The 15,365-nt window shown below is 52.3% G+C and overlaps 1 protein-coding gene across 2 annotated transcripts in view; it reads left to right on the forward strand.

Annotated features, from left to right (window-relative positions):
* Mcm9 (minichromosome maintenance 9 homologous recombination repair factor) overlaps positions 1-5,047 on the forward strand; it is an 83,750-nt gene extending 78,703 nt beyond the window's left edge. For both annotated transcript variants that reach the window (XM_063235099.1, XM_003479743.5), the window contains exon 13: positions 706-5,047. In XM_063235099.1, coding sequence (XP_063091169.1) covers positions 706-2,098 — 1,393 coding nt within the window. In that variant the 3' untranslated portion in view covers positions 2,099-5,047. The remainder of the gene's footprint in view (positions 1-705) is intronic.
* The last annotated feature ends 10,318 nt before the right edge of the window (positions 5,048-15,365 follow it).

The following is a 15,365-nucleotide window of genomic DNA, read 5'->3' on the forward strand; positions in this document are numbered from 1 at the left end:
TGTCTCACCTGCTTCTGGGTGTGATTTTTCCTCAGGTTTAGTAGGAACAGTCAGGGTCATGGGAGGCACCTGTGGGTGTTCAGAAGGCCTCGCCATGTGTAGCACCCCCTGCTAGAGCGTGGTCCTTCCATTCATTCTGTGTGTCGAGGGTGAGTGTTGCTGAGCAGATCCCGCTTCAGCGAGGAAAGTGGTTTGCACTCTGTATCGGAATGACCAGGCTTTACAGAGAGGGTGGCCCGACCACCCGGGCACCCACCATGAACATAAACGCAGCAGGGTCAACCCCCATGTGCGCTCTAGAGGAAGTGACTGTCACGTGTGCCAAGTCCAGTACCTGCAGGGCAGGGAGGTGTGTCATAATTCTAGTCTCCACCCTGGCTCTGGCCTGTACCCCAGCTGCTAACAGCTAGCATCACAGCTCCCTTGGGGTACAGTGTTCACACTGACCACTTTTCATGTGCATGACCACCTTTCTCTCCTCCTTTTGGCTCCACTTTAGGGTAGCTCAGAGTGCCTGTCAGAGCACCGTGATCTGCACTGATGTTTCTAAAAGGGTGATTTCTGCTGCTCCAGAAGCTTTGCCATGTTCATTTGGGGTGACGTTTGACCTGAGTCATCTAGATGGCATCTCAGGGCCTAAGTGGGTGGAAAATTATGGCAGCTTCTGCTCCCCTTGATCACATTGTCCTTCTCTGTCTCTGCCAGGTTGCAGAATCAGAATGTGCATCTGTCCCAACCTCAAGCAGGGGAGGTAGAGGCTGAGGCCATGCCAGGGTTCTCCAGAGACCTGGGGAACAAACTGGAGTTGAAGACTTCGACACAGCAGGAACAGAGCTGTAGCCCAAGTTCCTTGTTGCCTGGAGGCAGCCCCAGGGAAAACTCAGCTTGGGAGTCCCTGCCTGATCTGAGGTCCAGTAGGTCCATGAGCAGAGACCACAGCCAGGATCAAGATGACCGCATGGCCACTCAGCAGACAAGACCAAGAAACACCACTCTTGCATCTCCTGGTCCCCAAACAGCTGAGGAAAACACTGCTTTGGAAGTCTCTGACAGCAGATCTCGGGTCCAGGTAAAAAGCCAGCCAGGCCATTGGAGCCCACTAGCAGCTAGTCCACTCCGATCACAGGAAGCCACCATTGCCACCCTGCAGTCACCCGGAGCTCAGGATAGAGGGGCAGAAAGGGAAGCGTCCAGATCTGAGGTGGCCACAGCAGAGGAGGAGCCAGATACTGCTAGTATCCCTGGCAGGTCACACGGATGGCAGCAAGAAAGTGTCCTGGGGCTGGAAACGCTCTCTGGCTCGGCTCCAGCCCAGCTCCGGGCCCCATCCCTTCTGGAGTCTACTGCTGCATATGGCCCAGAAGGCACATCAGAAACACCTGCCAGAAAGAGACCCAAGTCCCCTGAAAATACCGAGACACCAGAGCCCCCCATGGCCAAGCTGGCAAAGTTTACTTTCAAGCAGAAGTCAAAACTGACGCACTTTCCCAAGGACCATGGCCTCGTGTCCTGTGACCCCACTGAAATGGCAGGTCCTGGTCTTGGAGCTCCCCAGCAGGGGACTAGGATAGAAGCTGTCATACCCGTGAAGGGTCCTGAGAGGTTAGTGTCCACCTTAGCAAGCAGAGATTTCACGCAGCCCCAGGGTAAGCTAAAGCAGTGGTCACAGCAGCCATGCCGGGAAGATGTGTGCAGAGAAGAGAGAGACCTTGACCCTGAACTAGAGTCGGGAACCCACGCAGGCACTGCACATCCTTCCCGAGAGCGAGCCCCAGAGGAGGGTCCCTGCAGAGCCAAAGGCAGCAAAGTGCATGCTGGCACACTGGCCACCTTGGCAAGGTTCTCCTTCACCCCACCTGTGGAGTCTCCATCTGAGTCTCCACCCGCATGTGGAGGGAAAACCTGGACCCACCACGGCCCCAGCCCTCCTCATGCAAGCTCAGTGCCAGGGCTTGGCAGCAGACGGAAGTCCTTCCAGCTACAGGCCTCTTCTGCTGAGAAACCGAATCTGTCCAAAAATGCTCTCTTCACGTTACCAGAACTAAATGACGATGTGTTAGACTTTGACTGGGATGAAGAGATGAGAAGAAAGCCATGAGTAGACATCATAGCACTGTGCCCCCAAGAGCTCAGCATGGCGTCCATAGAAGCAGTGAGAGCCAGCTCCTGCGCCACTGTGCCCCGCAGGTCACCTCACGGTGGATGACCAGTTTGGAGCAGTGTGACACCAGCACTTGTGATAGATGAGCCAATGCTGACCTTAACTTTGCAGATAGGATTCCTGACACCCCCAGAAAAGTTTCTGCCTTTTCATTTTTTTCTGTCCTGGCTGTGCTAAGTGTATTGGATATTATCATTCAGAATGGCTTCCAAAATTGTGATTTTTCTGATACCACTTTGTGTTTATCCTCATGCACAAAAGAGTGACTTTGCTCTTCTGAGAGGCTCCCTAAAGATTGGGAGATTGGGCAAGGGCAGCTTTCCGGCGGCATGGACTTTTGCATGCTCATTTTCCCTGAGCCATCACTTCGTGCCTCTCAGGAACATGTACCTCCAACAAAGCTGAGGGGTGCTCAGAAGAGTGTGCCACCCAACCATGCAGCAGTGCATCCCACTGGTGGATAATATATCAGTAGGATTCCTGCTAAGCTGACTCATTTGTCTTCAAAACAGGCAAATCACCATGTTTGGGAGGGGTAGATAACACAAGCTCTATTGCACGTGTGCTTTTAAAATCACTTTTTTCTTTGGATTCTAGCAGGAGTCATTGGGAGTCCATTATTACAGATTTTTCTCTTCTGAATTATGCATTGGAAACATGATTAATCTCTTAATTGTCTTAAGGACTTTTGCACATAAAGATTACTCAAAACTACATAGATTTTGCTTAACGTTCACTTCATTAAATGCAGAAAAAGCAAAATTTAGGAACAATTTTTCTTGAGCACTGAAACAATTTCAAAATTGGCTAAGTAAATTTGTTGGAAAATTGGAAATTTGTGAGAATAAATTTAGTATGTATTAGTCTCTTAAAGTTTTGAAACACCTTAAGCAGTTGATAAACATATAAGCAGTGATTATAAAAGTTTTATTGCATGTTCAGTTCTGCTTATTCTAAGACATCAAGCCTGTGGCTTATTTTTTCTGTGGTTACATTTAATAATTTACCAGTGTACTATGATTCTGTACTCTTTCAGTATTCTTTTCTCTCAAGTTTTAGTATTCTTACTGTAACTAAAGAAAAAAGAAAGGATGTGGGTTTTTGATGAGTTGAATTTTCATTATGTAGACGAGTATATATCAAAATTGGGTCACAATGTGAGACTGATACTTTTAATGGCAAACTTTTAAGTCCCTTTCTTATGAATTTTTATCTTTGAAACTTGGTGTCTTTTGTAGGAATGATGTGTGGAGTTTTCCCTGGCCGACAGAACCTAACCTACTGGCTTATCATTAGGATATTTTGATCCTCCTATCCTTTATTGTGAGTTTTGATCCTACAGGTTTCATGTTTCATGTGTAGTTTAGTTTTTGTAGGTAGCGTGTCTCTTCGGGACATGGAGTAACCCACAGTTTAACGTGTGCAGTTTCCTCTTCTCACCTATTGGCTCCTTCGGGCTGCCTGGACCGTCTTCTACCAGCCGCTACCGTCTGTGCCCATCGCAGTGCTCTTGCTGGTGCTAACCGCCAGTGCTGTTTTCAGTTTTAGTACTTCCTTCCAGCATCACTTGGCCAATTAGAAGTTCCACGTGTTTACTCTTGGGTGCGTAGCTGTGGGGGCCCAAGGGATGTGGAATGTGTTACTGTGCTGAGGACCAGGCCATATGAGTAGGTCCCCTGCTGTCCAGGCCTGTGAGATCCTGCCCAAGGAAACAAAGAAGTCTGCAGAAGGCTGCCATGCGTCAGTGCTCCTAAGCAAGGTGACATCTGCCGAAGACAGCGTGCAGCACACAGGCACATGGGCAGAGGGAGGAACTGTTCACTTTTCCCTGGCTACCACAGTTGTCTTTCCAGGGAAAGTACTCTGCCTCTTTTCCTGTGCTAACAAACATGGGCCAACTGTGGACCAACTGTGTGGTTGGGCTCCTCCCAACCCCTTGTACCTCAAATATTGTCTTTTATCTTTGTTTTTATTCTACACTGTCCCCCACAGATATCTGGGGGTCTAATCAGCCCCTGGCACATACCCAGACAGAAATAAGGACATACCTAGATATATGATAAACAGACATAATTAGTGGCAGAAAAAGTGCTCGTTGTAGACACTCCTCTACTTAAATAAAACATCTGTCAGCGCTTGCTTTTGGGGCAGGACTGCCTCGCCGTGCTTGCGTCTGCTGCCTGCCATCTCACACTGGCCTCACAAGTCCCTGCCACACCCCGTACTCCTCCTGACAGCACCCAAGCTTCCTGGAGGCACAGGGTCTTCGGGAGCCCTGTCCTCCCGCCCTCGGTCACAGAAGCGGGTCAGCCCTCTGCTTTCCCTGAAGGTCAGTGGTCACTGAAGCAGTGGGCATCCCTGCTCTGCTGGGCTCCTCACTGCTGTTGGGGTCATCTTCAGAACAGAAATCATTTATTATCTTGAGGATCCCAATACACTTTCCTCTTACAAGCGCTTTGAGGTGTGTGTCAAGTCTAAAGGGCCATATTTCTAGGCAGTAAAAGAGGTACAAAATGTAATTTTGCTTCTGAATCAGCTTATCAAAATGTCTGATCTCAGTGGACTCCTTGAAGTAATTTTAATAATGTAAGTTGTTTAAACATAATAAAGGCCATTCTTTGTGAGAGGAAACAGTAGAATGTAAACTGTAAATACTATTTAAAATAGTTGAATTACTTGACGTTATAGAAGATTAATCTTCAGCATATGTGTATATGGTACACTAAAATTTATGAGGAACTTCATTGTTGTAATCTTCAGTGTGTTATAAAAATACAGGGAAAACAAACATTTTAATATCTTTAAATCTCTGTGTAAATCGACCAAATTTTAGACTTTCTCTGAAGGTTCATCAAAACTTCAATAAAAATCCAGCTTTGGTTGGTACATTTTGATTCTAGCAGATCTGCATGTTCTCCGCCTGTGCTCAATTTTGGTCCCTTCCCCTGGGCAGAAGCACTGGCCTCAGCCAACTCCTACAAGCCCTGGGCTGGAGGAGGCCCTCAGTCAGCCCGGGAGCCGCTTGCCCAGAAACTGAGGCCCTTGGGGACTGGCAGAACCAGGGTGCCTTTCCAGTACAGCTCACCAAACAGCCAGGTCCAGCTGAGGACGAGGCTAGGGAGGTGAGGCCAGCATTCCCTCGCTGTGGAGGAGGAGGAGGACCTACTCCTGTCTGCCGTGTCCCTGCCTCAGTGTCCCTCGCTACATCCCTGGCAAGCAGGGCCTCCAGTTCCTGCTCATGCTTGCTCCCCTGGGGTTGCTCTTGGCATCCCATGGGGCTCATGCCTCAGCCTGCTACACTGAGAGCTGTCCTCCACCATGCCTTCTTCACTGTCACTCACACCCTCAGTCATCCTTAGATGAGCTCTGCTGTCACCCCCCTTCCTTGGGGGGAGTGTTTGTGAAAGTGGATGGGACAGATGGTGAGCTGGAGGGTCATGGCTGCTGATGTAAATATCCAGTTCGAGGTACGGTCCAGGGAAGGCGGGCCTGATATCACCAAAGAATGAGGAGCACGCTGTCTTGTGCTTGTAGATTTTTAGATCACTTTTATTTTGAGCTCTGCTGATCACAAGGCTGCGATGTCCAGCTCCTGCCCAATATGCCTGCTGGGGTATCTGCAGGACAGCTCAGCCTCACACTCCTTCAGATCGCATGCCTGATATCCCCAGACCCAGCCCTTTCCAGAGTCAGCTTTTCTGCAGAGAAGTAGAGACAAGGTCCTCCACACACTTAGGCTAGAAGCCTTTCTCCGAGCTAATCCTCCAGGATGTCCTATAAAGGTGCCTCCAGAGTATCGCTCCCTGCCCCGTTTGCTGCCAACACACCAGTGCAGGCCGCTGTTAGCTCCTGGGCTTCGCCAGTCTTCCCAGCACACAAATAGAACCACCCTGCTCACAGCTGCTTTTGGATCCGGTCATCTTACCTATCTTACTGCAGAACTTGCACAGAACAGTCCCTCCCCATCTGTCCCTCCTCGGAAGCCTGCCCAAGCCCTTTGTGTCTGGCCCTCTTCTGCCTGTGTCACACCTCACTAGTTCTCCCAGAGGCTTGGGGAGACAGTCTGGCTCGGGCCATTTTACCCACTGTGCTGCGCTCTTCCCTAAATTACCAGGAGAGAACCACACCCTCACCTGGCCAAGACTGTGCCAAAACCACCCTTTCCCAGTGACCTCCCCCTTGACCTATGCAGAACATTCCTGGCCTAGCCAGCATTCCAGCCCAGTGGCATTTGTCATCTTACACACAGTAAAGTGCACTCATGCCTCTTACTGTCCATGTCACACGGACTGAGGTGAGGGACATCTGGATGGGAGGAGAAAGAGAAGAGTGTCCTGCTGCTTCAGCTCAGGGCATCTGTAACCTGCAGTGTGGCCTGGGGTCTGTGGGGACAACTTGTGTGCTCTTCCCACACGTGAAGAATGTATGGGCCATGAAGGACTGCCAGCTTCCAGAGACCAGAGTCCAGGTCAGTTTCTAACCCACATTCCTTTCTGATTGTGCACTTGGAGACCACAGAGGTCCCAAACCAACCAGAGCCGAGACGCTTCCACTTGCACTAGTTGGGGTCACTGCCCACATCCTGTCCAGTTCTCAAGTGTGGCTCTATTTCCTCTCCTGGGTACAGTTGCCCACAGGTATTGGTCCGGCTGCCGTTGCCAGGTGCTCACCACTGTGTGGATTTGCCAGGGTCCTGGCACAGAGTCCTCCTGAGACCTGGCTGCTCCTTCACACCCTGGGCAGAAGCTGATCACCACCCAAGCCCCTACCCTACTGTTGCCATGCGCTCCCTACTTGGCACCCATAACTAGTTCTACCGCTGCTTTTGACCAGTGGGAAGAAGGGAAGTCTCTGGGTCAGGTGACCTTGTGTCCCACCAAAGCACAGAAGTCCTAGTGATCAGAATGCCGTGTCATTTGTAAGAAACCAAAGCAAGATGGAAACAAGATCTGCCAAACAAAAATGTGAACCTCAGAATCCTCAGGAGCAGGAGTCTGTGCGGGCATCTGTCCCCTGGGAGATGAGGACACGGTTGGGAGCTGGGAGAGCGGGGTCACGAAAGAGTCCTTGTTTTCCAGCAGCGCGCTTGCGTGGTCTCCCAGAGGCCTTTTTCCCACTGAGCGGTTGCCAGAGCAGGCGGAGTTGCTCACTGGCTCCTGCCCTGACCGGGCGGTGGCCCTGTGGAGCGCAGCCGGCCGCAGCCGGCCAGGCTTTGCACCACTAGGGGGCGCGGCGCCCGGGGCGAGCAGCCCAGCGCCGAATGGAGCGGGAGGCCTTGCTTGCTCGGTGCTCAGCAAGGAGACTGCCTTGGGGATCTCTCCAGGACACCTTCTGCAGGTTCTGCCGGGCTGGGGCGGGCTCATGTGACCCGTGAAGGGTCAAGGACAGCCTCGCACGGGGCAGGCTGCAGGGGCGCTCACACCCCAAGCACAAGAGCAGGGCCATCTGAAAAAGTCTGATCAGCAGAGGACTCTCTGTGCACACCTTGGGTGGCCACACCACAGATCCACACAGCCTGGGGTTTTTGTTCATTAGAGCTTGACAGGATTGCCTGCACGCAGGGCAGACACATTTCAGCAGTCTCAGCGCTGGACAGCCCGTCACCAGCTGCCTCCTCCACGCAGGGCTGGTGCTGGCACTGGGTCCGACACTGCCTCTGCTTCCTGGACACTGTCTTGTGACAGTCCTCTCACCCTGGACACGTGTTGCACATACCCACAGGCGCCTGACACCCATGGCATGGCAGCTTCTCTCTTCTGGTTCTTGTCTCCCGACCTCTTCCCTTGCTTTCTGTGCCTCACAGAGCATGACTTTGAGGGCCAGGTGAGGATTCTCCTGGCAAAGTGGATCCTTTCCTGGACACACTCAGTGCTCACTGCTGTGTGGATTTGCCGGGGTTCTGGGGCAGAGTTCCTCCTGAGGCTTGACTGCTCCTTCACACCCTGGGCAGAGAAGCCACTGAGGCATCAGATGGACACACACACCCCGGTCTGCCCTGTGCACTAAGGCCGGGGTGCGTGGGGGAGGGGCACGCACCCCTGGGAGCCCAGGCACAGGCAGGCCTTTGTGGCCAGTGGAGCTGGCACTGCTCAGAGAGGCAGTGTGTGCTGCACAGCGAGTGTTCTGGCTTGAGGGCGGAGTTTGACTGTAGCCCTGGCTGCTTTTCTTTCTCCTTTGGCCAGGCCTGTTCTCAAGTCCAGTTGTCTAATACTCGCTGCCTGCTTTCCTTCAGCAAAAGCCCTTTGTACTTAAATCCACACAGATGGATTTTGTTTCTTGTAGCTAAGAACTCAGGCTGGCACAGGATGAAAGCAACTAAGACTCTGACACCTGGAGTTCACACACAGCTGTGTGTGGAGAAGCAGGCGGGAGCCTTGGCGTGTCCACGATGCCCATGCAGGGGACACGCAGGGCTCCTGACCCAGGAGCTCAGCCTCCTAGTGAAGGTAAGGGAGGCTTGTCCCTGTTCCTTCCCCATGGCACTGGAGATCTACAGCCTGATGAGACGGGTGCTGTCACCCTGTTTCTGCTGCTGTAAGCTGTCACCACACACAGGGTCAGCTATGGAGAGCACAGATCCGTCCCTCACAATCTGGATCCCCGAAGCCCAGGCTGAGGCACCAGCAGGTTCCATATCGGGCGATGGCTGGCTCTCTGGTTCCGAGATGGCACCTTCTGCCAGTGTCCTCCTTTGATGGCAGAGCAGAGGGCCGGGCAGTAGCCTGAGACCCTCTTACAAGGGCAGAGCCTTGGGATTTGCTTCCTGGAAGCTGCACCTCTTAATCCTGACACCCTGGAGGTTAAATCCCAGCACACGCCTGAAGAGCTGCACACACTCAAGGCACAGCAGTACTGTGTTGGTCCAGATCTGTGAGACAGGGACTCCCCAAGGGAGAGCAGGCTGGGAGAGGGACCATCAGGTATCCAGGGGCTAAAGCCGCTGTCCGGGCTTTATGGTGAGTTGGGGGAATGGGGAAGAGAAGGAGAATGGGGAAGAGGAGAAGGAGAATGGGGAAGAGGGAGAGAGAGAGAGCCAGAAAGGGAGTGTGGTGGGTGGTATGGACTAAGGCTGAGGAGAAGTCAGGGCAGGCGGAGGCCAGGGAGAGGCCGAGAGTGTGCTGGTCTGGGATGAGCTGTCCAACCCCTGTGCTTCCTCCGGAGACCTGGGTCCTTGTCTAGGATTAGGAAAGCAGCCCTCTGAATTTGGAGCTCAGGGTCTGGGCTGTGCTCGGGGAAGACGGCACCCAGTTGAAAGCCTCCTTTGCTTCTGATGGAGCAGGATGGATCCCAACGGGAATCTGCCCCAGGGCCCCATGGGCCATTTATGCCCTCACACAAAGGTCACTGATTGTAAGGAAACTGTCACAGAAAGCTTAAGGTTGTGAGTTCTAAGAAGCTACTTGCACACCATTTCCCCTTGGGAGAAAAGGCATGGGCTCTCCTTACGCATTTTAGGGGACAGCTTGCAGTTGCCACAGCCAACGCTTACAGAGGCCTGGGTTATATACTCGTTCTCGGTTACCTTCCTTTTAGCTGAGACACAGTTTCCAGCACTCGCAGCTTGGAGCAGAGGTACACTGGGGTCACAGGTGGTGGGCAGGCTCCAAGGCAGATGGGGCCTGCACAAGGGTCCTGTGCACAGTCTGTGTCTACACTGTCTCTTCATCGAGGGCATGGGTAATGTTAGGCCAGCGCCCATCCTAAGGCCTCACTGAACTCTCCCTATACGGAGCCTGACTCCAAGTACGGGCACAGAGGAACCAGGGCCTGGCAGGGGACAGCTGTTCACATCTCAGAAGCCAGGGGGCAGAGAGCGAAGGGGGAGCTGGGGACAAGAACACCCACCCTTCTGGGTCACAGCAAGTGACCACCTCCAGCCAGGCCCCATCTCTAGAGAGCTGGCTATGGCACCGCCACCCTCAAAGTTCAGTCACCTTCCACGAAGGTGAGGCTTTGGGGTCACGTTAGCTCCAAACTGTGCCCCTATTTCTTAAAACTCACATGCAGAGTCCTAACTCCCCATCCTAGGTGTGCCTCCTCTACTTGCAGATGAGGTCCAAACAGAGGGGACTAAGCGAGGTCAATAGGGTGGGTACCACCTAATTTTCCTGACACCCTGCGGGGAGAGTATCTTTGCACAGGCCATGCAAAGGCCTGGAGAGGAGGTGGCCACTAGTGAGCCCAGGAGAGGGCCTGGCGCTCCTGCCCTTCAGGAACCAAGGGTGCCCCCACCCTGATACCTGGCTGAGTGCCCCAAGCCTGGAAAGTGAGTGTCTGTTATGTGAGCCCCAGCCTGTGGCGGCCTAGGCCATGGCAGGAAACTTAGTCAAAAGGAAGTTATCTCATCTGGGAGAATAGGTGAGCTTATGACATCACCAAAGTTTAATTGGATCCTGTTTTAAAAGAAATCATTTAGTTCTGTAATGGAATGAAGAAAGCAGGGAACGCCTCCATTTGCGTGGAATTAGGAGCCATGAAGCTGTCTCCTGGGCAGAAAAGGCCAGGCTGGAGTACATCTGAGCGTTAGCTGCTGCCCTCCTGTCGCTCCGCTGACCCAGGTGGAAGCCACCAGCAATTAGCGGGAGCCAGCAGGGCTGAGTGGGCAGGTCCCTTCATGAACAGTAAATCTCCTTCCTCGTGGCTTCCGAGAGTCTCCAGCAGCCATGACTTACCGGTGGAACAGTTGGTGGAATTATTGGACGAGCACAGCCCTGGAGAGGTTCTCAGTGTGGCACTGGGGAAGCCAGGTGCAGCCAGATTTCCCAAGGCGTCCACAGGAGGGAGAGAGCCTGAGGCTAGCCCTAGATCGGCCTCACCCTGGAGACCCTGGAAGCACAGACTACCAGAGGCCTTGGGAGGCACAGATTCGAGACATTTAAGGAGAAAATAAATTCAGAGCAATCCAGCCCAAGTCTGAGTCATTCAAACATTTAAATGTGTTGTTAGTAGATTTGAAGGAAGTACAAACTGTAATCAGCTTGGTCATGCTTTCAGCTCTGGTTCTTAGCTTTTGAGAGCTATATGTTTCATGTTTGCAAAAGTTTAAAATCAAGGAGTTTAATGAAATGTTTCCTTTTTACAGAAATTAATGTCTAGTTTCTCTCCATTCCTGGAAGCTCCCGTTCATGTCCCCCGCTGGCTTTCCAGCAGCTTCGAAGGGTGAGCCCAAGTGGAATGGTGTGCAGGTGGCACCCCAGGCCAGAGATCCCTCACCCACAGGGAACAAGGCCACCGGGCTCCCTGTGTGTCAAAGCCTGCTGCGTTCCACCTGGAAAGGGGAAATCTTGTGCTTTTCAGAGACACGGCTTGGCACTCAGTCCAATGCCGAACAACAGAAAGGCAGAAATAGGGGGAAGGATGGGGAGAGAGTGGTAGAAACCAGAGGGAAAGAGACAAACTTAGATGAGGAGAAGAGAAAAGGGAGGAAGAGGAGCCCAGGCCCGGAGCCGAAGGGGTGCAGCGCTGGTTAGGGAAGCGAGAGGCAGCGTCGGGCGCCTGCACCAGCGTCCTGCACTGTGCTTCTGAGCTATGTCACACACACCACCCCTCTGCACCGAGAGACAGGATCAGACCTCCTGCCACAAGCCACCTGCTGGCTTTGGATACTGGGCCTCTCAACAGTAAAGCCTGGCAGAATAGGGATGTGTGCTGTGCTCACACCAATCGAGATGGCAGGGCCACGAGATGGTCGGCTGGTCCATGGCAGTGGCTAGAGGCTGCTGGCAATCTCTTCTTTGTGCTCTGGAGCCGGGCCCAGCTCTCTGCTGTCTCCAGGCTCTCTGAAGTGCACTCTGAACAGCTGACCCGAACAGGATGTGACGGCTCAGAAAGCAATTTTCGACTTTCTTGTCCTCAGGGCTTCCTGAGTGACTGCAGAACCTCAGACCCAGCCAGTCAAAGTAAGGCAGAGTTTGCACTCCATCCTTTGGAGCCATCTCCACATTCCTCCTGTGTCTTCCTCCCAACCCATCTCCAGCCTCTCCAGATGGCTTCCCAAGGTTGTCATTTTCCTTAACGCAGCCACTTAGCCCAGTTCAAGGAAATATGAAGCTACTGGACTATGGCATGGTTTAGAGTGTTTTTCCCTTGGTGTTTTTCTGAAAGCAGCAACAGATAAATATTTTGTTATTTCATGTGACAGTGAGGAGGAATTTGCAAACACACTTGTGTTTTTCTAATCTTCCCTGTCCTGAGACATCCTAGAGCCCAGGAGTTTGGGAAGTAAGGAGCTTGGAAATGCAAAGGTTAGTGGCATTAGAGTGTCCTGCCACCTGCTCCCAGGCCACAGGAATTTCAAAACCAACACATGGGTGACAGCAGGCACGAGGCACCGGCGCACAAAAGTAGGTTGTGATTTTTCTGTCCTTTACTGAAAACTTTTATTCAATTGCCCTTCCCTTTTAGGGACCTCCAGTTTCTTCCCTTCCCTGCAGTGACCACTACAAGGAATTGCACCTCATTTCCTGGAATCCAGGCTTGGCAGCAGCCTTCTCTCCCCCAGGAGACTTGGAGAGCGGCTCTTAGGCAAATTTCCCGTGGGTGCATCTCACATCCCTTGGACAGGAAGCTGAGGTCATCAATAGCTTTCTCATGGCTGCCCAGGGTCAGTGCATTTTATACTTCCTGTCATTCTTCTCTGACATCATGCATAGCCCAGCGCCCTTTAACTTGTTTCTTCACATGGATTTCCAGCCAGCTTGAAAAAGTGCTATTGATAGTTTGCTTAATAAAAAATGCAAATGGGAAAGGGCTGAGGAATGGCTGTGGGCTGGCCATTGGAGGGGTCAATTAAAGTGGGCAGCAGCTTGGAAATGGCACAGACAAGAGTAGTCCTTTGGGAAGAGGGAGTGGAACAAATGGCCAACTTCACTGCTCACGTTCTCCTCCGGAACCTCAAGTGGCTGCTTGCGTGGTCAGTGGGAAGGGTGTGGGCTGGGCCTGGGCAGCTGGATGAGTGCGGTGGGAGTCCTGTGTCTCAGCGCTCTGCTCTCTGATTGGGCAAATGTAACCCTGAGCTGCAAGTCAGAGCAAATCCCAGACTTTGAAAACTACTGCAAGAGCAGACCAGGCCTTGAAGAGGATGGAGGCACGTGTGGGCGCCTCCCTACAGGAGGAGTGGTCACCATCCTGGCAAGCTGTGGCTGCGGCACAGTGCCCCGGAGCTGGCCTGCTTGGCCATGCTGAAGCTGTGACATGATGTGGCCTCAGGCCTTGAGAGGTGGTGCTCTCTGACTTCAGCCACAGACGGCCTTGGCAGCGCTTGTCACACAGCTGTGTCCCTGAGGAGCCTGAATTCTCGAGCTGAGCTGCTGCAGCCAGTGCCCCAGACAGACGTCATCTTTATCTCCTGTACCAGGAAACCAGTCTTCCTCTGCCCCAGAGAAAGGCTCTGTGCTCCAGAGTGGCCTTGTGCCCAGATGTCCCTAAACAGACAGCATATGAGAGTAGCCACAGGACACAGTGATACACCGGGACCACTGCTCCTCCCCACCTCCCCCCAGCGAGGGAGACACATCCGGGGCTGCCTTCCAAAGACCTCAAGCCCAGGAGGTGTCTTCAGTCTGTGTTTAGTGCCTCAGGATGCTGAGAGCTGAGAGCCTCCCGTCAGGTCGTAGTGACACAGCTCCTGTAAGTGCTGGTGACCACGGAAGACACTGGCTTAGCAGTTGCTGCTTGTATCCTAGTCGTGGAATAAGGCACTGTCCATTCCCTTTGCTGCTGGGTGCCTCCAGTGATGTGTTCTTCAGGCAGTTTCTGTAAGCCTGGAAATGGAACTTTAGCTGAAAGAGATAGCCCGGGCCAGTGGTACACACCTGTAAACTCAGCACTCTGGGAGGCTGAGGAGGAGGAGGAGGAGTTCAAGCCAGCCTGGGCCACTTAGCAGCCTAATGAAACTCTGTTTCAAAAATTTAATTAAGAGCTTGGGATGTGGTTAGTGTGGAGGCCCTGGAGCAACTCACAATATTGCACATATGGAAGACAATTTGAGTTTAATCCCAAATACTGAGTACAGTCATCCATGTATTGTAACCCTTTTCCAGTCCTCCTCACAATCCAGAAAGTTATATTCATGATCTCATTGAGACATTATTAGAATCTCAGCAAGTTAATTCCAATCCACCGTCTCCAATGCAACCAACCAAGACATATTCCAAGTTAAGGGCAGTCAAGGGGCCCTAAATCCAGTCCCCGTGAGGATGTGTGGACAAAGGCCCTGATCCTAGGCCTTTCCCAGAACTGGTTATCTTGTGAAGAAGGGAGGTGGCTCAGGGATGGGTGACAGTGAGGATGGTGGGGGAACTATGTAACTTGAGGTGGCTGGCCAGGCCAGGCGGGGAGAAAAGCGTCTCTGCAAAATGCAGACATAAGGATATGAAAAAAGGGTCAGTTTGCATAATTCAACTAAGGTAGCAACTAAATTGTTTTTGGAGGCTGCTGCTTAGGTTTCTGATATGTAAACTTTTGTACCCTGGGGACTGGCTCTACCATCCAGCTGCGCCCATACCTTTTATAGAGGGCACTGTGCCAGGAGGCTGCCTGGGGGCTTTAGGCTGGCCTTATTTGCAATGCTTAGAGCCAATTGAAGAGAGAAGGAAATACCACAGCCAGCTCTCTACAGAGCAGTATAAGGAAGTCTCCAAATAATCAAAGTGCAGCAATTGTTTTGCATTCAAGGGGAGTTGCTCAGATTGTCTCCCACATCGCAAACAAAACAAAACAAAACAAGCAAACAAGATGAAACAGCAGGAAAACAAGGAAAGAAAGAGGCTAGCAATTATTTTTCTTAGTCAACAAAAAAGCAAGGCATCAGAAACTATGCTCCTTTCGAACCAAAGCCCCTGGCTGCTCCCTGCAGTCTGCATCCCACAGTGCAGCCTGTGATAAAGCCCAAAACACGCTCTGGTCCCACTGGCCTGAGAACAGCTTGGGTGGCCAGCACACACAACCCTGTGGACAGCAGCTGCAGAGTGGTCGCCAAGGCCAGCAGAGGCCGTGGAAGTGTCTCCCTCCGGAGCAGGCAGATTCAAGCGACTGTGGCCCATGGTTCAGGGTTCTGGGTTGCCCCCAGTCCCGGGGCCCTGGCCGCTGAGCTGCAGTCAGTGAGCCCCAGCTCTTCTCCCTCAGCCCTGTCTAGCCAGCCGCAAAGCATCTCAGGCCTCCCAAGTGTCTCTTGGATCTGTCCAAATCTCTTGTTTTCTTTCTG

The sequence above is a fragment of the Cavia porcellus genome, unplaced genomic scaffold, assembly GCF_034190915.1.
Source record: "Cavia porcellus strain 051 isolate PalLab524CR breed Dunkin Hartley unplaced genomic scaffold, mCavPor4.1 scaffold_24, whole genome shotgun sequence".
Classification (NCBI taxonomy): domain Eukaryota; kingdom Metazoa; phylum Chordata; class Mammalia; order Rodentia; family Caviidae; genus Cavia; species Cavia porcellus.